Source organism: Ictalurus furcatus, chromosome 7, assembly GCF_023375685.1.
Source record: "Ictalurus furcatus strain D&B chromosome 7, Billie_1.0, whole genome shotgun sequence".
Lineage (NCBI taxonomy): Eukaryota > Metazoa > Chordata > Actinopteri > Siluriformes > Ictaluridae > Ictalurus > Ictalurus furcatus.
This window is the reverse complement of record NC_071261.1, coordinates 25511909-25532221: the sequence shown is the minus strand read 5'-3', so window position 1 is coordinate 25532221 and position 20313 is coordinate 25511909. Positions and strand designations below refer to the sequence as shown.

At 38.1% G+C, this 20313-nt stretch overlaps 2 protein-coding genes and 1 long non-coding RNA gene across 3 annotated transcripts; 1 reads left to right on the top strand and 2 right to left on the bottom strand.

Moving 5' to 3' along the window:
• The first annotated feature begins 1014 nt into the window (after positions 1-1014).
• On the top strand, positions 1015-15365 carry LOC128610262 (butyrophilin subfamily 1 member A1). The gene is made up of 10 exons (XM_053629468.1): positions 1015-1073; positions 2713-3024; positions 4910-5188; positions 5340-5447; positions 5726-5752; positions 8589-8615; positions 8707-12423; positions 12519-12805; positions 12889-13039; positions 14889-15365. Exons 1-7 carry the CDS (start codon positions 1016-1018, stop codon positions 9249-9251), a joined length of 1356 nt encoding a protein of 451 aa, XP_053485443.1. The 5' UTR covers position 1015; the 3' UTR covers positions 9252-12423; positions 12519-12805; positions 12889-13039; positions 14889-15365.
• LOC128610281 (uncharacterized) lies at positions 1332-2609 on the bottom strand. The gene is made up of 2 exons (XR_008386328.1): positions 2229-2609; positions 1332-2119 (listed from the first exon to the last, which is right to left on the bottom strand). It is a non-coding gene; the product is annotated as an uncharacterized LOC128610281 (long non-coding RNA).
• On the bottom strand, positions 13518-18831 carry LOC128610710 (ciliated left-right organizer metallopeptidase). Its single transcript, XM_053630129.1, has 11 exons — positions 18408-18831; positions 17726-17819; positions 17396-17447; positions 17168-17317; positions 16055-16180; positions 15879-15963; positions 15596-15738; positions 15320-15503; positions 14911-14983; positions 14346-14535; positions 13518-14151 (listed from the first exon to the last, which is right to left on the bottom strand). Exons 1-11 carry the CDS (start codon positions 18829-18831, stop codon positions 13954-13956), a joined length of 1719 nt encoding a protein of 572 aa, XP_053486104.1. The 3' UTR covers positions 13518-13953.
• Positions 18832-20313: the final 1482 nt, after the last annotated feature.

The following is a 20313-nucleotide window of genomic DNA, read 5'->3' as shown; positions in this document are numbered from 1 at the left end:
TATTAACATCTCGCTTGTCTTTAATCAGTGGCTAGCTGGACCCAGGCGTCTAATTTCTTTTTAATTGTGAAGCTATGTCCTTTTGTCTTCAATTTTGTTCCATATTGCTCCATTAATTGATATGATAAAAAATTTTCATGGCTTGTAAAATGTGAGCTTCTAATGCAACGCGCCATTTTCTCGGCCTGTTTCAGTTATGTGAATGAGCGGTTAATAACGGCAGTTGAATTTTATTTTAAAGTTTCAAGTACCTTTACTTTCACGAGTACTTTGTAGTCACTCAGGTGGTAGTGAAAGAGTAACATTGTTGCTGTTTATTTACACTGGAGAATTGGCTCATGAAATCCACATGCGCTGACACAATGTTGTCAATGACGAATCCATCGTGGCGGAGAAAATTACTCATAAATGGAGATTTTAATTCTAATACCCAATTTGTTAATCAGTGTTTAAAATTAAATGGTGCAACACAAAATACAATTTAAAATAAATCCCAGATCAACAAATCCTAGATTAGCACTGAACTGTGCTTAATTTAATTCTAAATGGTGCAACCCACCCTATGATTGTGGAACTTTATTCATATTTGATTTGTAATGATGACAAAGATCATTTACAGTTCACATGGAGTTTTACTGCAGAATTTAATATGATCAATAAAATGTATGAAGTTCAGCTGATGTCTGTATAGATACAACCGAACAGACTAAGTGACAATTTAAAAGTATAAAGAAAAAATAATCAATAAAATACAGTGGTTTTAAGCTGTAGTGCAGACTGAAACAGAATGGCAGAATAGAAGGGATGTGTGTGTGTTCAACTAGTTTGACTGGTTTCCCTACCTCTGGACAAAGTAAAAAGAATGCGGATTTAAACCTTGATGGTAGCGAGAAAGGACTTTAATACTTTGTTAAATATGGTGCAGCATGTTGTATGATACACAAGTGAATTTAATGAGAAGAGTTTTATATGCCATTTAATTTGTGAAATGTACTGTAACAATTACAGAACAGGGATGATGTTCCTGTGTATGTCTCTACTGCTTCTCTTCAGCTTTATGGAATCTCAAGCAGGTATAAATCCACCTTTTGTGTTTGTGTGTGTATATGCATGCACTCTTGCTCCATGTACATATTTTTTTTTTATTAATGTTCACCTTTATTAGTTTATGTATTTCATGTTTTCTACAAAACAATAAATTTGTGTAAATGAATCTTCACATATTCTAGCCATGTTAGATTTGTGTATAATTATTACAGATACACATTATTATAATGTAATATATCTGTGTCATGAATCGTGACGGAGCAGAGATAGGACGGATGCAAGTGCAGGATGAACAGTTGTTTATTTGAAAGAGAGACAGGCAGACAAATCCAAAACGTAATCCATAAACATGCAAGAGGTCAGGCGATTGGCAAACAGGCATGCATGGGGCAAGGCAGGAATCTAGGTCGTGGTCACGGAAAACAGGGTCGATAAACAAAACAAGAAACGAACTATGACGAGAGACTGGAAGCGGATAATCCAGCGCGAACTAACTCTAAACATGGACCGTGACTATGACTACGATACGAACTAATCTAACTATATGGCATTAGTCTTCGGCCTTGTGTGCCGGGAGGCGCGTGGTATGCGGACATGATCAGCGTCTAAACTGCTAGCAGCTGAGAGCAATACAGACCCACGTGAAATCCCAGCCAATGACAGAACAGGGAGGAGACATGACGGAAACAAACAAAACACGTGTCCAGATGTAATTACGGTCAACAACGGAAAAACAGGTGCTTGCGCATTCGCGCTTAGAGCACGCTGCTTCAAGGGGGAATCATGACAGAACCCCCCCAAAGGCACTCCTCCCGGAGTGCCATGAGTCATCCCATTTAATTGGCCCCCTGGGCTGAATGTCCCAAGCAGAGCCAGGAAACTGCACGGTGTTCTTGGCGGCGCAGGGAAGCGAAGCGACGTTCATAGCAGGGCTGGCAGACTGAGCGAAGTCCTCAGCGGAGCATGAAAGCGGAGCGACGTCCTCGGCTGAACAAGGAGGCTGAGCGACATCCACAGCCGGGCAGGCAGGCTGAGCGAAGTCCTCGGCGGAGCATGAAAGCGGAGCGACGTCCTGCAAGTGCAGGATGAACAGTTGTTTATTTGAAAGAGAGACAGGCAGACAAATCCAAAACGTAATCCATAAACATGCAAAAGGTCAGGCGATTGGCAAACAGGCATACAAGGGGCAAGGCAGGAATCTAGGTCGTGGTCACGGAAAACAGGGTCGATAAACAAAACAAGAAACGAACTATGACGAGGGACTGGAAGCGGATAATCCAGCGCGAACTAACTCTAAACATGGACAGGGACAGTGACTATGACTACGATACGAACTGAACTAACTCTAAACATGGACCGTGACTATGACTACGATACGAACTAATCTAACTCTATGGTATTAATCTTCCGCGTTGTGTGCTGGGAGGCGCGCGGTATATATGCGGACATGATCAGCGTCTAAACTGCTAGCAGCTGAAAGCAATACAGACCCACGTGAAATCCCAGCCAATGACAGAACAGGGAGGAGACATGACAAAACAAAACACACGTGTCCAGATGTCATTACGGTCAACAACGGAAAAGCAGGTGCTCGCGCATTCGCGCTTAGAGCACGCTGCTTCAAGGGGGAATCATGACAATCTGATGTCTTTTTTCACATTACAGAGCGATTAGAGGTGGTTGGTCCAGAAGCTCCTCTTGTTGCTGTAGCTGGTGAAGATCTGGTTCTTCCCTGTTTTATCAAACCCAACACCAGCGCTGTGCACATGAGTGGAGTGGTTCAGACTAGATGTAGAAGACTCATTAGTGCATCTCTAAAGATCATGAAGACAAATATGAAAAGCAGGCACAGTCCTACAGAGGAAGAACTTCACTATTTAAACAGGAGCTACAGAAAGGCAACGCTTCACTCAAACTCTCATCTCTCCAAGTCTCTGATGAAGGAAAATACAAGTGTCTTGTTGAGGAAAACTCATGGTATGACGACATCACTGTTCATGTCACTGTCGAAGGAAAGATCTATTGCTCTGTTCAAAGTTTATTCCCTGAGAACTCAGTTCAGAACAATTTTTAGATTTATTCTGCATGTGGTGGAAATATGTTTACAAGGCTTGAATGAAAGGTACTTGTCTTCTTATTAAAGTTTGAATGCAAGATAATTCATAATCTAATCTCTGCATTACAACTGACCATTTATAGATTTCATCACTTATAAAGTGTCTTTAAGCACTAGACCACAGGTTCCCAGGTCTAGTCCTTGAGTATCCTGTCCTGCACATTCTACAGTTTTCCCTGCTCTGAACACACCTGATTCAGATCATCAGCAAATTTACAGCCCTGCCTGGGTTGAACAGGATGTGTTAAAGCAGGAAAAACAATCAAATAATGCCAGGATTTGTTGCCCTTTGTGTAAAATCAACATTAACAGACTTAGTGCTATAACATTGTCATTACAAGAGACACTACAAAACACAGAAGAAGCCAATTTCTAGACATTATTCAATCTTAAAAATGTTATTCTACTGCCAGATAAATTCACTTCTTTCTATTAATAAACACTTGAAATTAGTAAAATTATCTGTCAATAAAATGAGAACATTTTAAGCTTGAGCTGAAAAAAATATCTAGAAATAGGCTTAATAACCTTGTTTATAAACAGTCTAATGAATAGAAGTGTTGAATTTGAACCACTCATTCACTTATCCTATGCATTACCTATGCATGCCAGCCTTCAGTTCCGGACTGGGCAGCGTGACTGGATCTTTAGCAGGGCAGCATGGTGGAGCGTTGTTCCGCTCCACGGGACGGGGGCGAAGCGCTTTCTCCACGCCGCGAAGCAGCGGATTTATTTCTTCCACCCGCTGCTTCCACCAGCTGCTTCCACCCGCTGGTACCACCCAAACCCCCCATTCACACGCATAGCTAAACCTATACTCGTTAACCACTACTAACGTTACAAACTATAATACTGCGAAGGGCGTAGCCACACGCGGGTTTTAAATAACCAACATAATTAAACTAAAGCATAGACACCTGGGGAAATAAAGACACACCCTCGAACATAAGCCAATACCTGAACAGGAAGTAAATCTAAACAAACGAGCCGCGCGTGTCCATATGTCCGAGTCTCGTGCACGCGCGCTCTGCAGCAGTCTTTGCGCTTCGACGGCGCAGCGCCATCCACCGGCGGAAGCGTAACAACCTATATGACCGCTATAAAAATCACATGGACTTTTTTTCTAGTTGTGAAACCTTGCAGTTTGCCTGTCATTCTTGTAGGTGCTGGGCTGTATTACAAATGTTATCTTGCCTTGTCTTGCCATGTTTTTGCCCTTGACTAGTCCCTTGATTTGGATGCTAACTCTGATATCTTTTGACCCTGCTGTACTTTGACCTTGTTTTGGATTACATTTTGGGTTTGTGATTTGAGTGTTTTTGGCATTGTCGCCTACATGTGGTGATCTTTACCACAAAGTTACACGGTGGCCATTCAGGTATGATGCTTTTAAACACTGTTGTTCATGGCCATCGTTCCCTGGAGTTTTCTTGTCGACCTTACTTAACACAAATGACATGGTGTATGTGGCAAGGCATTCAGGCCATGTTTGGCTACAACACTACATTATATATCTGTGATGATGAATGACGAATGTGGCTTGGCTGGTTATTCTCCTCTGGCCAGAACACTTACTGTATGAACTGTAAGTGTTCTGTAATTACAGATTACAGTGTTGCTATAATGTCAACTGGAGGATAAAATTTAAAAGAAATGTATAGTGTCATCTATAGCTTCTAACGCTGTCATGTATCAAGATGTGTCAAGATAATACCTTGTAATACCTGTTGTTGATGATTATTGTAGTTCTGGGAAGCCATCCAGTGATCACGATGGAGAGTTATGATCATTCAGGTGGGATTAATCTAGTGTGTGAGTCCAGAGGCTGGAACCCTGAACCTGAGGTTCTGTGGATGAACAGAGAAGGAGACACTCTGCCTGCTGAAGATACACAGATACACAGAGACACTGAGGGCTTCAGTGTGAAACGCCACATCACTGTTTATGATTATAGCGACTCCAACAAGTTTTACTGCAGACTTCTACAAAAACATCACATGATGGAGACAGAGGTCAACATTAATAGTAAGTGCCTATTTCACACTTTGCATTTAAGTCATTAGTAATAATCCTTAACCATCAACATTTCTATAAACATAATGTCTAGCATAAATAAAACAAATCAAAGAAAGTTACACAGGATCAATACTTTTAAATTGCATTTCTTGTATTTCAGGTGAAGTATTTGAAGCGTGGAAGGGCGTTGTCATCAGTATTATAATTTTAGGGTTGATAACTACAGCTGGATTCATTTTAACCACTACATGTGTCTATCAAAAGACAGGTAATGTCTTTAATGAGTCAAAGACCAACAATAGTGATTTTTTTGTTTGTTTGTTTTTATTATTGGTAGATTAACTTCCAGTCCTTTTAGAGTTGCAGATTTTAGAGCTGTGGAAGATCTGACTAAATTATAAACTAAACATCATATTAGTATGTTTAATTCTGTTATGTTATATGCTTAATCATAAAGCAATGAAATGTGGTGACATTTCTTTTAATATTTTGTATGGTGTCAGCTTAATGCTTTCAAAATAAATGAATCATTGTTTTTCTTTTTAGTAACTCTGAGAATAATGGAAAAGCAAGGTACATTTTCATTTTTCAAGCACCAGAAAAAACACTCACACCTTATAGAATCCAATAAAATTGCACTTAAAATGTTCAGAGCCAATGACAAGTCAGAAAAGGCTCCCTAGTTCAGTGTTTAATAATCTGAAAGACTCATTTCTTTATGTACCATTGTTTGCCCTTGATATTAACAGTTTGGTTTTGTCTGTTTTCAGAGATTCAGGGAAAAACTCTTGACTGAAAACTATAACTTTTCTTAAAAGACCACACTTTAGTCACCCTTTATTGTACATTTCTAATTCTTTATAATTGGCCTTTTTTATCATTTAGTTAGATTGTCCATCAAGTATAGTCACAGTTACTGAGCACTGAGTCCAGAGTCCAGGCTTCTCTATGCATGCTTGAATTTCTTTCCTACAATTTCCTTTGGGAGAATTTCCCATGACAGTTAATCATGGCTAGCAATACTGATACATAGCTGTGCATGTTTGGACAAGAATGAGATCCAACTTCTTAATATCATGCATATTAAATGGATTTAAAATAGAAAGGGTTTCAGTTGACTACAATGTTTTCCTACAATAACATCTTTCTAGGTATAGAACCATATATAAACATACTATACTAAATCTTAAATGTCCTTGTTGATGTGGTCTGTTCTAAGTCCAATATAACATATATGTTACATTTGTGTTCAATATTTGCCAATATGTTCAATATTAACATTTAATTGCTTTAAGTCAGTATGGCATTACTTTGTATTGTCTGTTAGAGACTTTTCTCCTCCACAATTATTGTTGCAATTCATGAAATTGGTCAAAAATGTATTTAAAAAAAGATACAGTATCTCACAAAAGTGAGTACACCACTCACATTTTTGTAAATATTTGATTATAACTTTTCATGTGACAACACTGAAGAAATGACACTCTGCTACAATGTAAAGTAGTGAGTGTACAGCTTGTGTAACAGTGTAAATTTGCTGTCCCCTCAAAATAACTCAACACACAGCCATTAATGTCAAAACCACTGGCAACAAAAGTGAGTACACCCCTAAGTGAAAAGTGTCCAAATTGGGCCCAATTAGCCATTTCCCTCCCCAGTGTCATGTGACTTGTTAGCGTTACAAGGTCTCAGGTGTGAATGGGGAGCAGGTGTGTTAAATTTGGTGTCATCGCTCTCACACTCCCTCATACTGGTCACTGGAAGTTCAACATGGCACCTCATGGCAAAGAACTCTCTGAGGATCTGAAAAAAAGAATTGTTGTTCTACATAAAGATGGCCTAGGCTATAAGAAGATTGCCAAGACCCTGACACTGAGCTGCAGCACGGTGGCCAAGACCATACAGCGGTTTAACAGGACAGGTTCCACTCAGAACAGGCCTCGCCATGGTCAGCCAAAGAAGTTGAGTGCACGTGCTCAGCGTCATAGCCAGAGGTTGTCTTTGGGAAATAGACGTATGAGTGCTGCCAGCATTGCTGCAGAGGTTGAAGGGGTGGGGGGTCAGCCTGTCAGTGCTCAGACCATACGCCACACACTGCATCAAATTTGTCTGCATGGCTGTCGTCCCAGAAGGAAGCCTCTTCTAAAGATGATGCACAAGAAAGCCCACAAACAGTTTGCTGAAGACAAATAGACTAAGGACATGGATTACTGGAACCATGTCCTGTGGTCTGATGAGACCAAGATAAACTTATTTGGTTCAGATGGTGTCAAGCGTGTGGTGGCAACCAGGTTAGGAGTACAAAGACAAGTGTGTCTTTCTTACAGTCAAGCATGGTGGTGGGAGTGCCATGGTCTGGGGCTGCATGAGCGCTGCCGGCACTGGGGAGCTACAGTTCATTGAGGGAACCATGAATGCCAACATGTACTGTGACATAGTGAAGCAGAGCATGATCAGTATGCAGTATTCCAGCATGATAATGACCTCAAACACACCTCCAAGACGACCACTGCCTTGCTAAAGAAGCTAAGGGTGAAGGTGATGGACTGGCCAAGCATGTCTCCAGACCTAAACCCTATTGAGCATCTGTGGGGCATCCTCAAACGGAAGGTGGAGGAGCACAAGGTCTTTAACATCCACCAGCTCCGTGATGTCGTCATGGAGGAGTGGAAGAGGACTCCAGTGGCAACCTGTGAACTCCATGCCCAAGAGGGTTAAGGCAGTGCTGGAAAATGATGGTGGCCACACAAAATATTGACACTTTGTGCTCAGTTTGGACATTTTCACTTAGGGGTGTATTCACTTTTGTTTCCAGCGGTTTAGACATTAATGGCTGTGTGTTGAGTTATTTTGAGGGGACAGAAAATTTAGACTGTTACACAAGCTATACACTCACTACTTTACATTGTAGAAAATCGTCATTTCTTCAGTGTTGTCACATGAAAAGATATAATCAAATATTTACAAAAATATGAGATGTGTACTCACTTTTGTGAGATACTGTATCATATGCAAAAAATTATTTTTTTAACGGTACATGTCACTGTGTACAAGGACATATACAGTGACAGTTTTGTATAGATCTATTTAAAGATTTTGTATGTATGGCAATTCTAATATCAGCTCTCTCACCATTTATATTTTGTGACTAATATTCTAGTATTATATATTCTGTTTTATATCTATATATAACATATATTATTATATATTATTACTTTAGTTGCTGTTTTGTGAGATGCTTGCAACGCTACCAGTTTGATGTGCCATTTAACATTTTATACTTGACAACCACAAGAATCAACAAAAATGTAGTGTGTGTGTGTGTGTGTGTGAGTTAGTCACATTGATCTAATTTTATTTAATACTTTTACAACAAAAATTTGATTGAACAAATTATTTCTGTTTTTAGAGTTTGAAAAGAAAATTAAATATGCAGGTAAGGATGTCTTTTTGGCCTTTTGCACTGAAAAGCATGTTGATCTACATGATTTACTTTACATTCTTTACAAAAAATATCTGCCTTTCACTGGATGTGACTCTGGATCCTGATACAGCAAGTCCCAAACTCATCCTGTCTAATGATAGAAAACAAGTCACACATGAAGACACAAAACAAGATCTCCCTGATACCCCACAGAGGTTTGATTACAGCCCCTGTGTACTAGGGAAGCAAAGTTTCTCTTCAGGGAGATTTTATTATGAGGTGCAGGTCAGAGGGAAAACTAAGTGGGATCTTGGAGTGGCCACAGAGTCCATTAACAGGAAGGGGAAGATTACACTGACTCCTCAGAATGGATTCTGGGCTGTGGTACTGAGGAAGGGGAATCAGTATAAGGCTTGCGCCGGTCCCTCTGTCCCCCTCACACTGAGAGAGAATGTGGAGAAGGTGGGGGTGTTTGTGGATTATGAGGAGGGTCTGGTCTCCTTTTATGATGTGATGGCAAGGTCTCATATCTACTCTTTCACTGGCCAGTCTTTCACTCAGAAACTATATCCTTTCTTCAGTCCTTGTAATAACAAAAAAGGTCTAAATTCAATTCCACTGATTATCCAAAGTGACTTTGCAGTTTAGGCTTAAAGGGAGTTGCTCAAGGGGCCAAACTGAGACAGCTTGGTGCAGCTGAGATTTAAAATTAAACCTTGAGATCAATAGCCCAGAACCTTAACCACATTCATTCACACAATTGCCTTTTGCTACTGAAGTTCAACATAGGATATAACTGTAATGTATAAAAACATATTGCTAGGTGTCCCAAACACCTGTATATATTTTTAATGAATACATTTTATCAGGATCTATACTTGTTCTAATTTATATCTTTAAATTAATCAGTAAATGCCTTTTACACCCGCTCCAGTTCTGGCCTGATCACTTTCCCTGTTACACTCAGACCTCTGCCCCGGATACAGAAGAAAACAGAACAAAACTGTACCTTTCCTTGTCATTTGAAATGACAATGAAACACACACATATTTTGTACCTTTTAATATGTATTTTGTAATATGTTGTAAATACAATTTCCCCACAGATGCTTCCAGGCAATGCTGTGCTGCCTGCATTGTGACCAGGTTCCATTATTTGACTCAATGCAATGACTGACTTAGATTATCTTTTTTAATTTAGTTTTAGTTTAGCTTGCTTTGTAATAAGTGTACCAAGTGTACAACAATATATATATCGGTAACCTGAAACGTTAGCTATGTAAAGGGTCCTGGAGTTTTCTGTTCTTAATTCTAAAGACAAACTGCCATAACTAGTTCTGAATGGATAACTACAATATGGACACAACTCAGACGTTACTTCCATATCTCTCATTGCCAAGTTATCACATCTCAGCAATATGCTGAGCCTTATATTTGTAAAATCACTTAGTTGTCCTTAGCCCAAATGTAGTGTAAAGGAACAAAATGCTGTGCAACTTTCCTCACTTTCACTCGCATTTATAACAGTCTGTCACAACGTGAGGGTTCACAACAAACTCAGCGGGAGGATATGCAAGTGAATGTAACGTTAATGGTCAAAAACTGGAGCTGATGTTAGCCTAGCCTACTTCATGGGTGTGCAAATATCAACAGTTAATTGACGTTCTTAAGAACAAACCAAGCAATGGTTTGATGCCCTCTATACTAAGCTAAGGTTACCTACTCTTTAGGTATCTAGTTACTTACTGTCCGGAAAAAAAGCTTGTATGTTCTGCTGCACTTTTCTACGCTTGGCTGCTGTCTCCATTTCTTACAGACTGAGCTGCTAAAATATACCAACCAATTTGCGTTGAGTATGGGCGCAAACAAGTGTACAATTGGAGGGGAGCACACACCTGTTTTCCTTAACAAACGGAAATATATTAAAAAGGAATGTACATAAATAAATTGAATAAATGAAGAAAAGACAGATCCGTTGGCAGGGTTCATTAAAGGGGGACATATAGAAAATATTTTGTACTGTATATTGGGGGGACAGATTGTTATTTCTTCAACATTCGGGAGGGCATGTTTGTTAAATATTATTATTTGATTATCTAGCACTTCCACCATACAAGTCCCTAAATCATAACCAAGGAATGATAACAGGATTTCATTATTAGTAGTAGTAGTAGTCGTAGTAGTAGTATTGCATTAATTTAAATGTGTGATTTTAATTGCAACTGGAACTACTATAGCCCTGATAGCAGCCCTTGCTGTTACAGAAAATGAATTAACGCCTTCTGACCAATCAGATTCAAGATTTCAACAGCACTTGTATGCAAAGTTTGTCTTTGGTAATGCTGAAATGATACACCATCACACACGTGACGTATTTTTATCTTTCACCCATCAGAGAGACCGATAGGGGGAACTGTTGTAACATTTTTAGTGAAACGAAAGTGAAACTGATTTGAATTACAAACATTTTTGTCGGTTCCTTGGGCTAAAGGTTTCACTACTACTACTTACTGTTGCATTCTGGGACCCCAAACAAACATACTAAGGTAAGTTACTGATGGAGGCTACTGTTTAATGGATGTGATACTTGAACACAAATTAAGTAAGCTAAGCTTCAAGTTCTGGATTAATCTTGAAAATTCAGGGACACTTGGCATAGACATAAATGCATAATGTTTACATAGAGAAATGTAAAGTTATATGCAGTAATTCTATGTATTTCAATAATTATATGGTCTGTTGTTTCATTTGGCAAGTTAATGTTAAAGGAATACTTTTCTCCAAAAACAGACTCAACAGGAAGAATGTTTTTAGGAGGGTATTTTCACAGCTAGAAACCTCTTTAAATGTAATAATAATAATAATAATAATAATAATAATAATAATTTCTTTTTTCCATACTTTTCATAGACCCTCTCCCAAACATAATCAAACTATTCAAATTTTATGCTTATTATTTAATGTGTAATATAATAATTTGGGTATTTATTGCAGCCATTGACGTTTTATTTCTGAAATATTCCACAGGCTAATATAAGAACTCAATAACAAATACAGTCATTTTGATAATAATAGTGGTGAATGATATCCACCTCTGTAGCAAATTATTTTTTTTACATTTCACAGACCACTGGACCGCATTTTTTAAACCAACTAGTGTTCAAATGAATTAAGGTAGAGGAGAAGGAAAACAAACTGGCACAACATGTGCATAAGGACTACTTACTCTTGATCCATTTTACTTATAATAATCAAACAAATAACTTCAGGTTACAACAAAAAAATAAACCAGATTTCAATATGTAGTCAAGATGTGGTTGTAGATGTTACTGAATTATAGGGTGCATTATTTTTTTCCGACCTGAATGTTGGTTTACATTTTGGTAAAAAAAAAAAAAACAACAATAATAATAATAATAATAATAATAATAATAATAATAATAATTAATTAATTAATTAATTAATTAATAAACAAATTTAATTTAAAAAAAAAAGGTTACATATTGAAATCTGTTGTTTTTGTTGTCACCTGAGGTTATTTATCTGGTGAGGACCACACTATTGTTATTTAGGCCCTGATAAATAAAAACATAGAACTGAAAGAGGCTGTACTTTTATTTTCCCCATGACTGTACAATTTCATTCTCAGGATTCTTGTTGGCTAAACATTCAAATGTCTATAAAATAATTTCTGTATACAGACTTGCTTGAAGAAAACAAACAGATGTGCAGCAAATGATCTGGGAGAGGTCTGCTAGAGATAATAGCTATGCAACTTGATCCCTTTCAGTAGAAAAGCACAGAGGAACAGATTTCACAAGGTGTTGAAGTCTTCACTGCTCTGATTTGCTAAACATTTTGATTTGCAAGACACTGCTAAACATTCAAATGTCTATAAAATAATTTCTGTATACAGACTTGCTTGAAGAAAACAAACAGATGTGTGGCAAATGATCTGGGAGAGGTCTGCTAGAGATAATAGCTAGCTAACTTCACATGGTATTGAAGTCTTCACTGCTCTGATTTGCTCCACTGAGAGAAGTCAGGCTGAGCTGCTCGAGGTGATGGAGGAGAAGCAGAAAGCAGCAGAGAGGCAGGCTGAAGGACTCATTAAAGAGCTGGAGCAGGAAATCACTATGCTAAAGAGGAAAGATTTACAGTTGGACCAGCATTCAAATGCTGAAAAATCTCCAAAATATTCAGGTCAGTATTCTTTATTTTATTGAATGGCAACTATAGAACACTGGAATGCTGAGGGATTTCTCCTCCCTCCTGCTCTACTGTAGATTTACTTCTCCATGTGCAGCCCTCCACACACCAAAAACTGGACTGAGATCAGTATTAAGTCTGATCTCGGTAGGGAGACTCTGGGAACATCTCTGTCTCATCTTCACAAAGAGCTCAACAATGAAATGGATAGAGAAATGCAAAGGTTAAGTAAGTTAACACTATTGGTGTAAGTTTCATGTCAATGTTGGTGGTGGGGATATACAGTATACCAAGCATTGTACCTCACCCATTGTATGATTTGGTGTTGGAAGGCAGTGAATAAAAAGATTTGCGATTCTTAAAAAATTTCAAAAATGTTCCCAAAAACGTCAATATAGCTAAATTAAATCTGCCATTCTGCAATATTTCAAACAGAAAAAAAAACGCGATGTCAGACAAAAGTCTATTAACAGCTGTGCAAATACTGTGTGTATACAGCAGAACATTCAGAGGCAATGGGCTACACCTGAAGTGTATAAGGCAACTGTATGAGAGCGTGTACTCGGAGCCTGGATGGGCAGCACTTCCTGTAAATTATCACTAGGGAGCTCAAGAAAAAGAGCACAGCACTGACACCCACTACTGTCATTATACTCATCTCTGAGAAGGGAAGCGCAGAGTCAAACTTCAGGCCAGTTATGGGTCCTCGTGTCAAGGATTGATCCCTACAGATGATAAATGATGACGATTTATATAGATGTATGTAGAGAAAATAAATTTAGGAATTATAAAAGAACTGTTTTTATGTGTTACACAATACTGACCTGGATGGGGGTGCAGTGAGAAGCAGAAATGAGGGGAGGGGCTTGTGTAGTGAAGTGGGAGGAGCTATATCATGGTGATAACATAATCGCTTGCCAGGGCAGAAAACGGCACCCCGATATCCAAACACCTTAAGAAATAAAAGAACATGCAAACAAATGTACGAATGTCACAGACATCATTGTCAACAAGGGACAAAACAAGTTTTTAGGAATTTGCCTAAAAATGTTAACAAGACTTTCTATGTATGACAGCTACCAGGGCTGTGTTAACTTTATAGCTAGACACATTATCATTTTGGCTGACCTGTTCTTTGAAGATCAGCTCTGAAAATTAATCATTGCGCTTGAAAAAAAAAGTTTCATATTCTGATAAGACTTTGAAAATACCTTGATGCTCCTCCCAGGAGGGCAGTCCAGCCAATCAGAACCCATCACCTGGATCTGGTACCTGTTCTTTCCAATGCACCTGTGCCTGTAACAGCGGCCTGATACAGAGGCATTGAAGGAGAAATGATCCTATAAAATGAATTACATAATAAATGTTAACGTAAGACATTAGTTTCAATGTTAAATACAAGTTAGCTTTGAAAAGATGCCTTTGTACCTCTCTGATAATGTTTGAGAGAAAACAACGGCTGTCTGAGTGAAAAATTTCTCCACTCAACACCTCTGGTCCACTCCCTGTCTCATTCTCTTCTTTCCAGCATTCACTCTGTTGGAGAGAAAGAAGAGCAGGAGTCAAGTGTAAAAGTAAATAGAGCTTTAAAAATGGTAACAAAGACAAAGAGGTGTAGAAGACTTACACCATTGGCTAAAGGTTTGTAAATTCGACAGCCCTCCAGATACTCATCACTCTGGCACACCGCCTTGTGGAGGTGAAGATAATGGCAACCAAATCCACTGAGAGCAAAAGACAGTTATTAAATATCCATACCTTATACAGTATACTGTATGTATATAAGATTACAGTGTGACTGAATCATTTCAATTCAGCTCAGCTATAGTAGAATCCCTAGATAAACAGATACAGTATCAGTACAGAATCGCTGAAGAAAGTAAAAGTACCTGCCAGTACAGAAGAAGGGCGAGGACCTCTTACAGGTGGAAACAGACCCAAAGAAAGCACCTTCATCTACCAACCAAGCAAATACATAGCTTTTGAGATCTTTTTTTTTTTTACTTACATATATGCAGTGCAGATCATAAATAATTCTATCTTTTTTATTTTATTTATTCCTTAATCTACATGTCAGCAATTTGCTGTTAGCTAATTGCCAGGGGGAGATCTGGGAGCAGCCTGGGAGAGTGGGGCCTGCTTCTTCTAAGACACATAAAGCCACCATATCTGCTGCTCATTAAACAACACAGGACAGCTGGATGCACGTATGGGAGACTCTTTACACACTATTCCAGCACATGATAATTTGAACAATATTATATCCATTTTTGAAAATATTCTTCCGTCAGAGGCGGAAAAAAAGACATGATATTTGGTATGTGGGTTCTATATAATTCCCTAATGTAAATACCCCCAAAATAAATGACAATCTCATTTTAACCTCTTAGTGAATGAGCCAGAAACAAAACTACAAAAATTCTGCCACTGTCCAGTTGTGTACAGATTGCATTATCCGTTCTTGTGGGTTCTTCTCTATGCCCATAATAGATACTAAGCCAGTCTTACTCTCTCCCCAAAGCAAGTTCTGGGCTTGGCTGAGGTTTACTGAGTACCAGCCGGTGTCCTGGAGGGCCGAGAGAGTGATCACGTCAATCCGGACCAGAGCCGGTTCTGCCAACATTGCTGTCATAATGGACCCCTGCAGAACTCGAGCCTCCCAATGTGAGGAGAAACCATGAGAATCAGCATCCTGGGCATGATTTCACAAACATGAGGTAGTTTAAACTATGCCTTATTCCTTATTCAATATCTTAGCTTAAATGGTATGTGTGTATGTTATACCTGATTTTCTAGTGGAGCTCCCAGGTTATGTGTGGTGTTGAGGTGTGTGTGTAGAGCCTTATTCACATTAGGAGTGTAGAGCCTCATCTGTCCAGACTCATCAGTGTAAATCACCTGACCATGAGAGGAGGAGTCCATGCCCACTACACAGCCCCAACACACTATTACTGCTACACACACACAGCATTCACTACTGTACAAAGTAGGAACAGTAACCACTAAAATACATTTACTAAATAATATGCACTGTAGTGAGTTAATAATCAGTATTTTAAAAAGTTACTCTGGGAGGAGAGGGAACGGTCTGTCCACTTGCTGAAGAGTTCTTTACTGAAACCCAGCACATGCAACAACTCATGGATCACAGTCTGTCAACAATGTAGGGAAAAACATTAAACACAACTTGCTCATTATTCTGATTCTCATTTATGTCACCCACACATTCACATACACAGATACCTGCACCATGTGTTCATGACTGAATCCCTCAATACTGAGTGGCTCCCTGCAGATGACCATAACGCCAGCCAATGGTCGCCCCTCTGAGTCGCTCTGACAATGAGCTGAATAGGCCAGCACGCTAGACTAAGAGCAATAATTAATCATTAATTAATGTCATCAGAACTCATGATGTACCAACTTTGCTCATGACAAATCTATTATTTCATATTTTAATTATAATTAGGCACCCTATTTTTTTGTACAAACTTATAGTTATAGGGGTTTTTTTTAGATTTCTCAACATTAGCTTTCCAGCCAAAAATTACATGCTACCGAAAAATGTTTGTATGTCAGTAAAGAAAGAAGAATATTATGTAAGAGACCACTTTTCAGAGTAAAGCATGATGAAGGCTGCTGGGTTTTGCTGCAAAAATAAGAAGCGAGTGCAACAGTCAAAGTTTCCAGAAGAACCGTGTCTGTTTCTGCAAGATGTTCAATAAAACTTACAGCTCATTTCCTTATAAAACTGCACTAATTCTACCTGAAACTACTTTTTGTTAAGCAAAGGGTCATCACACCAAAATATTTACTTTTGTTTTTCAGACAAGCCATAATAAAGGTTTACTGTTGTAAGCTGTTTTCGTGTGTATTTAAACCGTGGAAGTCATTCTGAACCCATAACATAATGGATGTAACTTTTTTTTCCAACATAATAGGAGCGTTAAAACACAGGGATCTCTGGTCCCTCCACCTAACCCCATCTTTCAGCCCCCTAATCTTCTCACTATGAACACTACAGATTTTAGGGGTGATATGAGGAAAAATATCTTCTTCAACTGAGTAGCCAATAATCCTTAGGATTAACAGTAAACCTGCCTTACCTACGTGCTTGGTATAGACTACAGTGTTTCAAGTCTTCAGCAAATAATGATACATGTTTTATAACCTAACAACAGATTACCTACACACTTGGTATAGGCTATAGTGTTTCAAGTCTTCAGCAAATAATGATACATGTTTTATAACCTAAAATCATAATTTTACTTTTATACTAGTAAAATACACCTTAATCATTACACAAAGAAAGATTATCTTGGCCTTAGTCCAATATAAAACACCACCACTGCTTACATCAGCTCTGCATTTATCAGTGCTTTCAGCTTTCACGTAAAGTAGGACATCCGTGTCAGCAAGTCCAGCCCCATCTGGTTTTATCACCTTCAGGTCTGGCTGTTCAGGATGAGGGTAAACAACACAGCCACTCAGGTGGTCATCTGGGATCTGTCAGTCAACACATGGAGTAAGGCCTGAGCACACAGTTTCTATGAACAAAATAATATGTATAAAATGCTGACTTACAGTCACACCTAGACAACTCTCAGTCTGGTAGTTATCACTGGCTTTGCCACACCTGAGGAGTGTGATACAATGCACAGGGTAATTATATATATTTTTTTAAATCTGAGAAATGTCGTTTAAATATGGAATGCAACTTTCATTTACATAGTAAAGACCATATAGCACAATAAAAGAACAAATGTAAAATATTCTATGTAATTCAGAGTATATTTACTGTATATTAAAATACTGAAACAGAGAAAGGCAATCAACAGCAGATGTTCTTTGAAATAAATCATAAACCAAAACAGACAATATTAATTAGAGACAGAAAAGGAGAAGAAAATTGACTTGTTGAAGTTGGCAGAGCTGCTGTTCCTCCAGATGAAGCGGCAGTACTTATTGATATCTCTGTTCAGCAGCAGCTTCTTGCTGGCCCTCCATACTGTAGACCAATCAATAACACTCATGTAAAAATTAATTAAAAGCTCTGTAATTGCACATGTGCTGTTTAAATACTAAACTAAACTGTTCTTTTTAATTTCAATAAGAACAACTTAACTGGTCCAACCAGGTACTATATGCAACTATGTACAATGTGTAGTTGAAAAGTGATGATTGATGATTAAATAAAAACAAAATCTGGAAGTGAAAGGACTCCAGTTAGGCATTGAGCAAACTCTACTCAAAAGTTGAGTTGCTCATTATCTTAAACTGGATTGTTTTTAACAAGCTCTTATCTATAAAGATACACAAAAATATATAATAGATTGTAGCAGCCATCTTAAAACCAAATTAATTTGTATTTATTCATATATGTACACATTTTTAATATGGTCATTATGCTATCTTCTATAAGTGTGTATGAGCAAACACATCTCTCTTTCGATGTGAGTGTGTAATGAATTGAAACTAACTCTGAACATATAAGCTTCTATTCCTTGTGAGCTAAAACAGTTTTGTGTGTGTGTGTGTGTGTGTGTTTGTGTAAATGACTGCTTTAAATCTAGATATAGACACACAGAAGCAATACCTGAGAGTAATTTGGACACCGTGCTGATTGCATCTCTGACAGCTGCTTCTAGTCTCTCCATTTCCCACTGTGAGAGGATGGGGCTCTCTCTAGGAGTCCATGTCTTAATCCTAATTGGCTGTGGGTTATCAGTGACTTTAATCCTATCCCTAGCCATCCTTTTAGATCTTTGAGGTGGAGAATATTGTGATATGACATTCTGATGGTTCTGGATCTGGACACGAGTCAGCCAATCTTCTTGTTCATTGACAGAAACCTCACTCTTCACATCATCTTCTATGAAGGCCCAATCAGATGTGCGTGGTTGATTGTCTGGTGGAGACAGCACCTGGATCGAACTTTGCACCTCATCAAAGATGCACTTTCCCCACACACACAGCACCAACAGCAGAAGAAAAAGAATGGGCTTTGGAAAATACGTCATCTGGAAGCTTTGTATAATGTGCAGACGTTTAAACTGTAACTCTGGTGAAGTGGTCTTGCACTCATTAAATTCATCATCCAGGTTGTAAATCCCTATTCAGAAGCATGAAGCAATCAAATCTATTAAAGAAAATCACAATGTTGAGCATTTTTATGCATATTTTAAACAATAATAAGCATAAATAAGCACATAATTAGTACCAACTCAGTAGTTTCTTGCCAACAAATATCTAAATAATGTGATTAAAATAAGTTATTTTCTGTCTCTGCTCTGGCACTTAAATAAACTAATTGCAATTACATGGCCAGTTACTACATTTTCATCATTCTTTCTTATTTTTGAAATTAATGTGCTATCAAAATAACTAAAGTTAAGCAAAGATTAATGACAGTAAATCTTGTATCAAACATATACAGTTGTGCCCAAAAGTTTGTATATAGTCCACAAGATAAGATTAAACAAAATTTATAAAAATGAATCATTCAAAAGTTTACATACCCTTGATTCTTAATACTGTGTGTCATTACCTGGATGATCCACGACTGTTTTTTTTTTGTGTTGTGATAGTTGTGCCAACAGCAGCTATATGATGTTGAGATCCATCTTTTCACACTGAGGACAACTGAGGGACTCGTACACAACTATTACATGAGGTGCAAACATTCACTCATGCTCAAGAAGGCAACACGATACATTAAGAGCCATGGCGTGTAAACTTTTTAACAGAATGATCAGTGTAAATTGTTAGTATTTTGTCTTCTGGGAGACATGTAAATATCTTATTTAGTATCTGAAGAGCAGTACTAAATGAAAAAATAAGCTCTTAAAACAAAATAATAACAATTTACACTGATCAAAAAGTTTACACCCCCCTGGCACTTAATGTATCGTGTTGCCTTCTTGAGCATTAGTGAATGTTTGCACCTTATGTAATAGTTGTGTATGAGTCCCTCAGTTGTCCTCAGTGTGAAAAGATGGATCTCAACATCAATTTGGAAAGGGGTCAAATATGCAGAAGATGCTGGAAAAGTAAAGAATGTGCATGACCTGTAGGATTTTTCTGAAGAACACTGGGCAGTTTAACTGCTCAGGACAAACAAGGGACTCATGAACAACTATCACAAAACATAAACACAGTTGTGGATCATCCAGGTAACGTCACACAGTATTAATAATCAAGGGTATGCAAACTTTTGAACGGAGTAATTTTTATAAATTCAGCTATTATCTTTATCTTTTATAATCTGTAAACTTCTGTTATGTGAAACAGCTTATTCAGGACAGAACTAAATAAAAAATAACATGGGATTTTTATGATCCCTTTTATTTTGTTAACAGTAACTGAGCATTTAACAGTTGCCTTGACTGAATTATTCTTTGCAGTATTAAAACTGAAACATTTTTTTGTAAATGTTTTTTTGCAGTGTGAAACTGTACTGCATCATCCTTATTATTGTCATCATTATGCCATGCTATGATTTA

Excerpts from the sequence above, each read along its gene's own strand:
- LOC128610710 (XM_053630129.1), bottom strand. The coding sequence starts at position 18,831 with ATGACGTATTTTCCAAAGCCCATTCTTTTTCTTCTGCTGTTGGTGCTG. Across the intron at positions 16,181-17,167 it reads CTGATAAATGCAGAGCTGAT|TCTAGCGTGCTGGCCTATTC; the intron begins GTAAGCAGTGGT and ends TATTGCTCTTAG. Across the intron at positions 14,984-15,319 it reads GAACTTGCTTTGGGGAGAGA|CAGATATGGTGGCTTTATGT; the intron begins GTAAGACTGGCT and ends TTTAATGAGCAG.
- LOC128610262 (XM_053629468.1), top strand. The coding sequence starts at position 1,016 with ATGATGTTCCTGTGTATGTCTCTACTGCTTCTCTTCAGCTTTATGGAA. Across the intron at positions 5,448-5,725 it reads ATGTGTCTATCAAAAGACAG|TAACTCTGAGAATAATGGAA; the intron begins GTAATGTCTTTA and ends TTTTCTTTTTAG. Across the intron at positions 8,616-8,706 it reads AAAGAAAATTAAATATGCAG|TGGATGTGACTCTGGATCCT; the intron begins GTAAGGATGTCT and ends TCTGCCTTTCAC.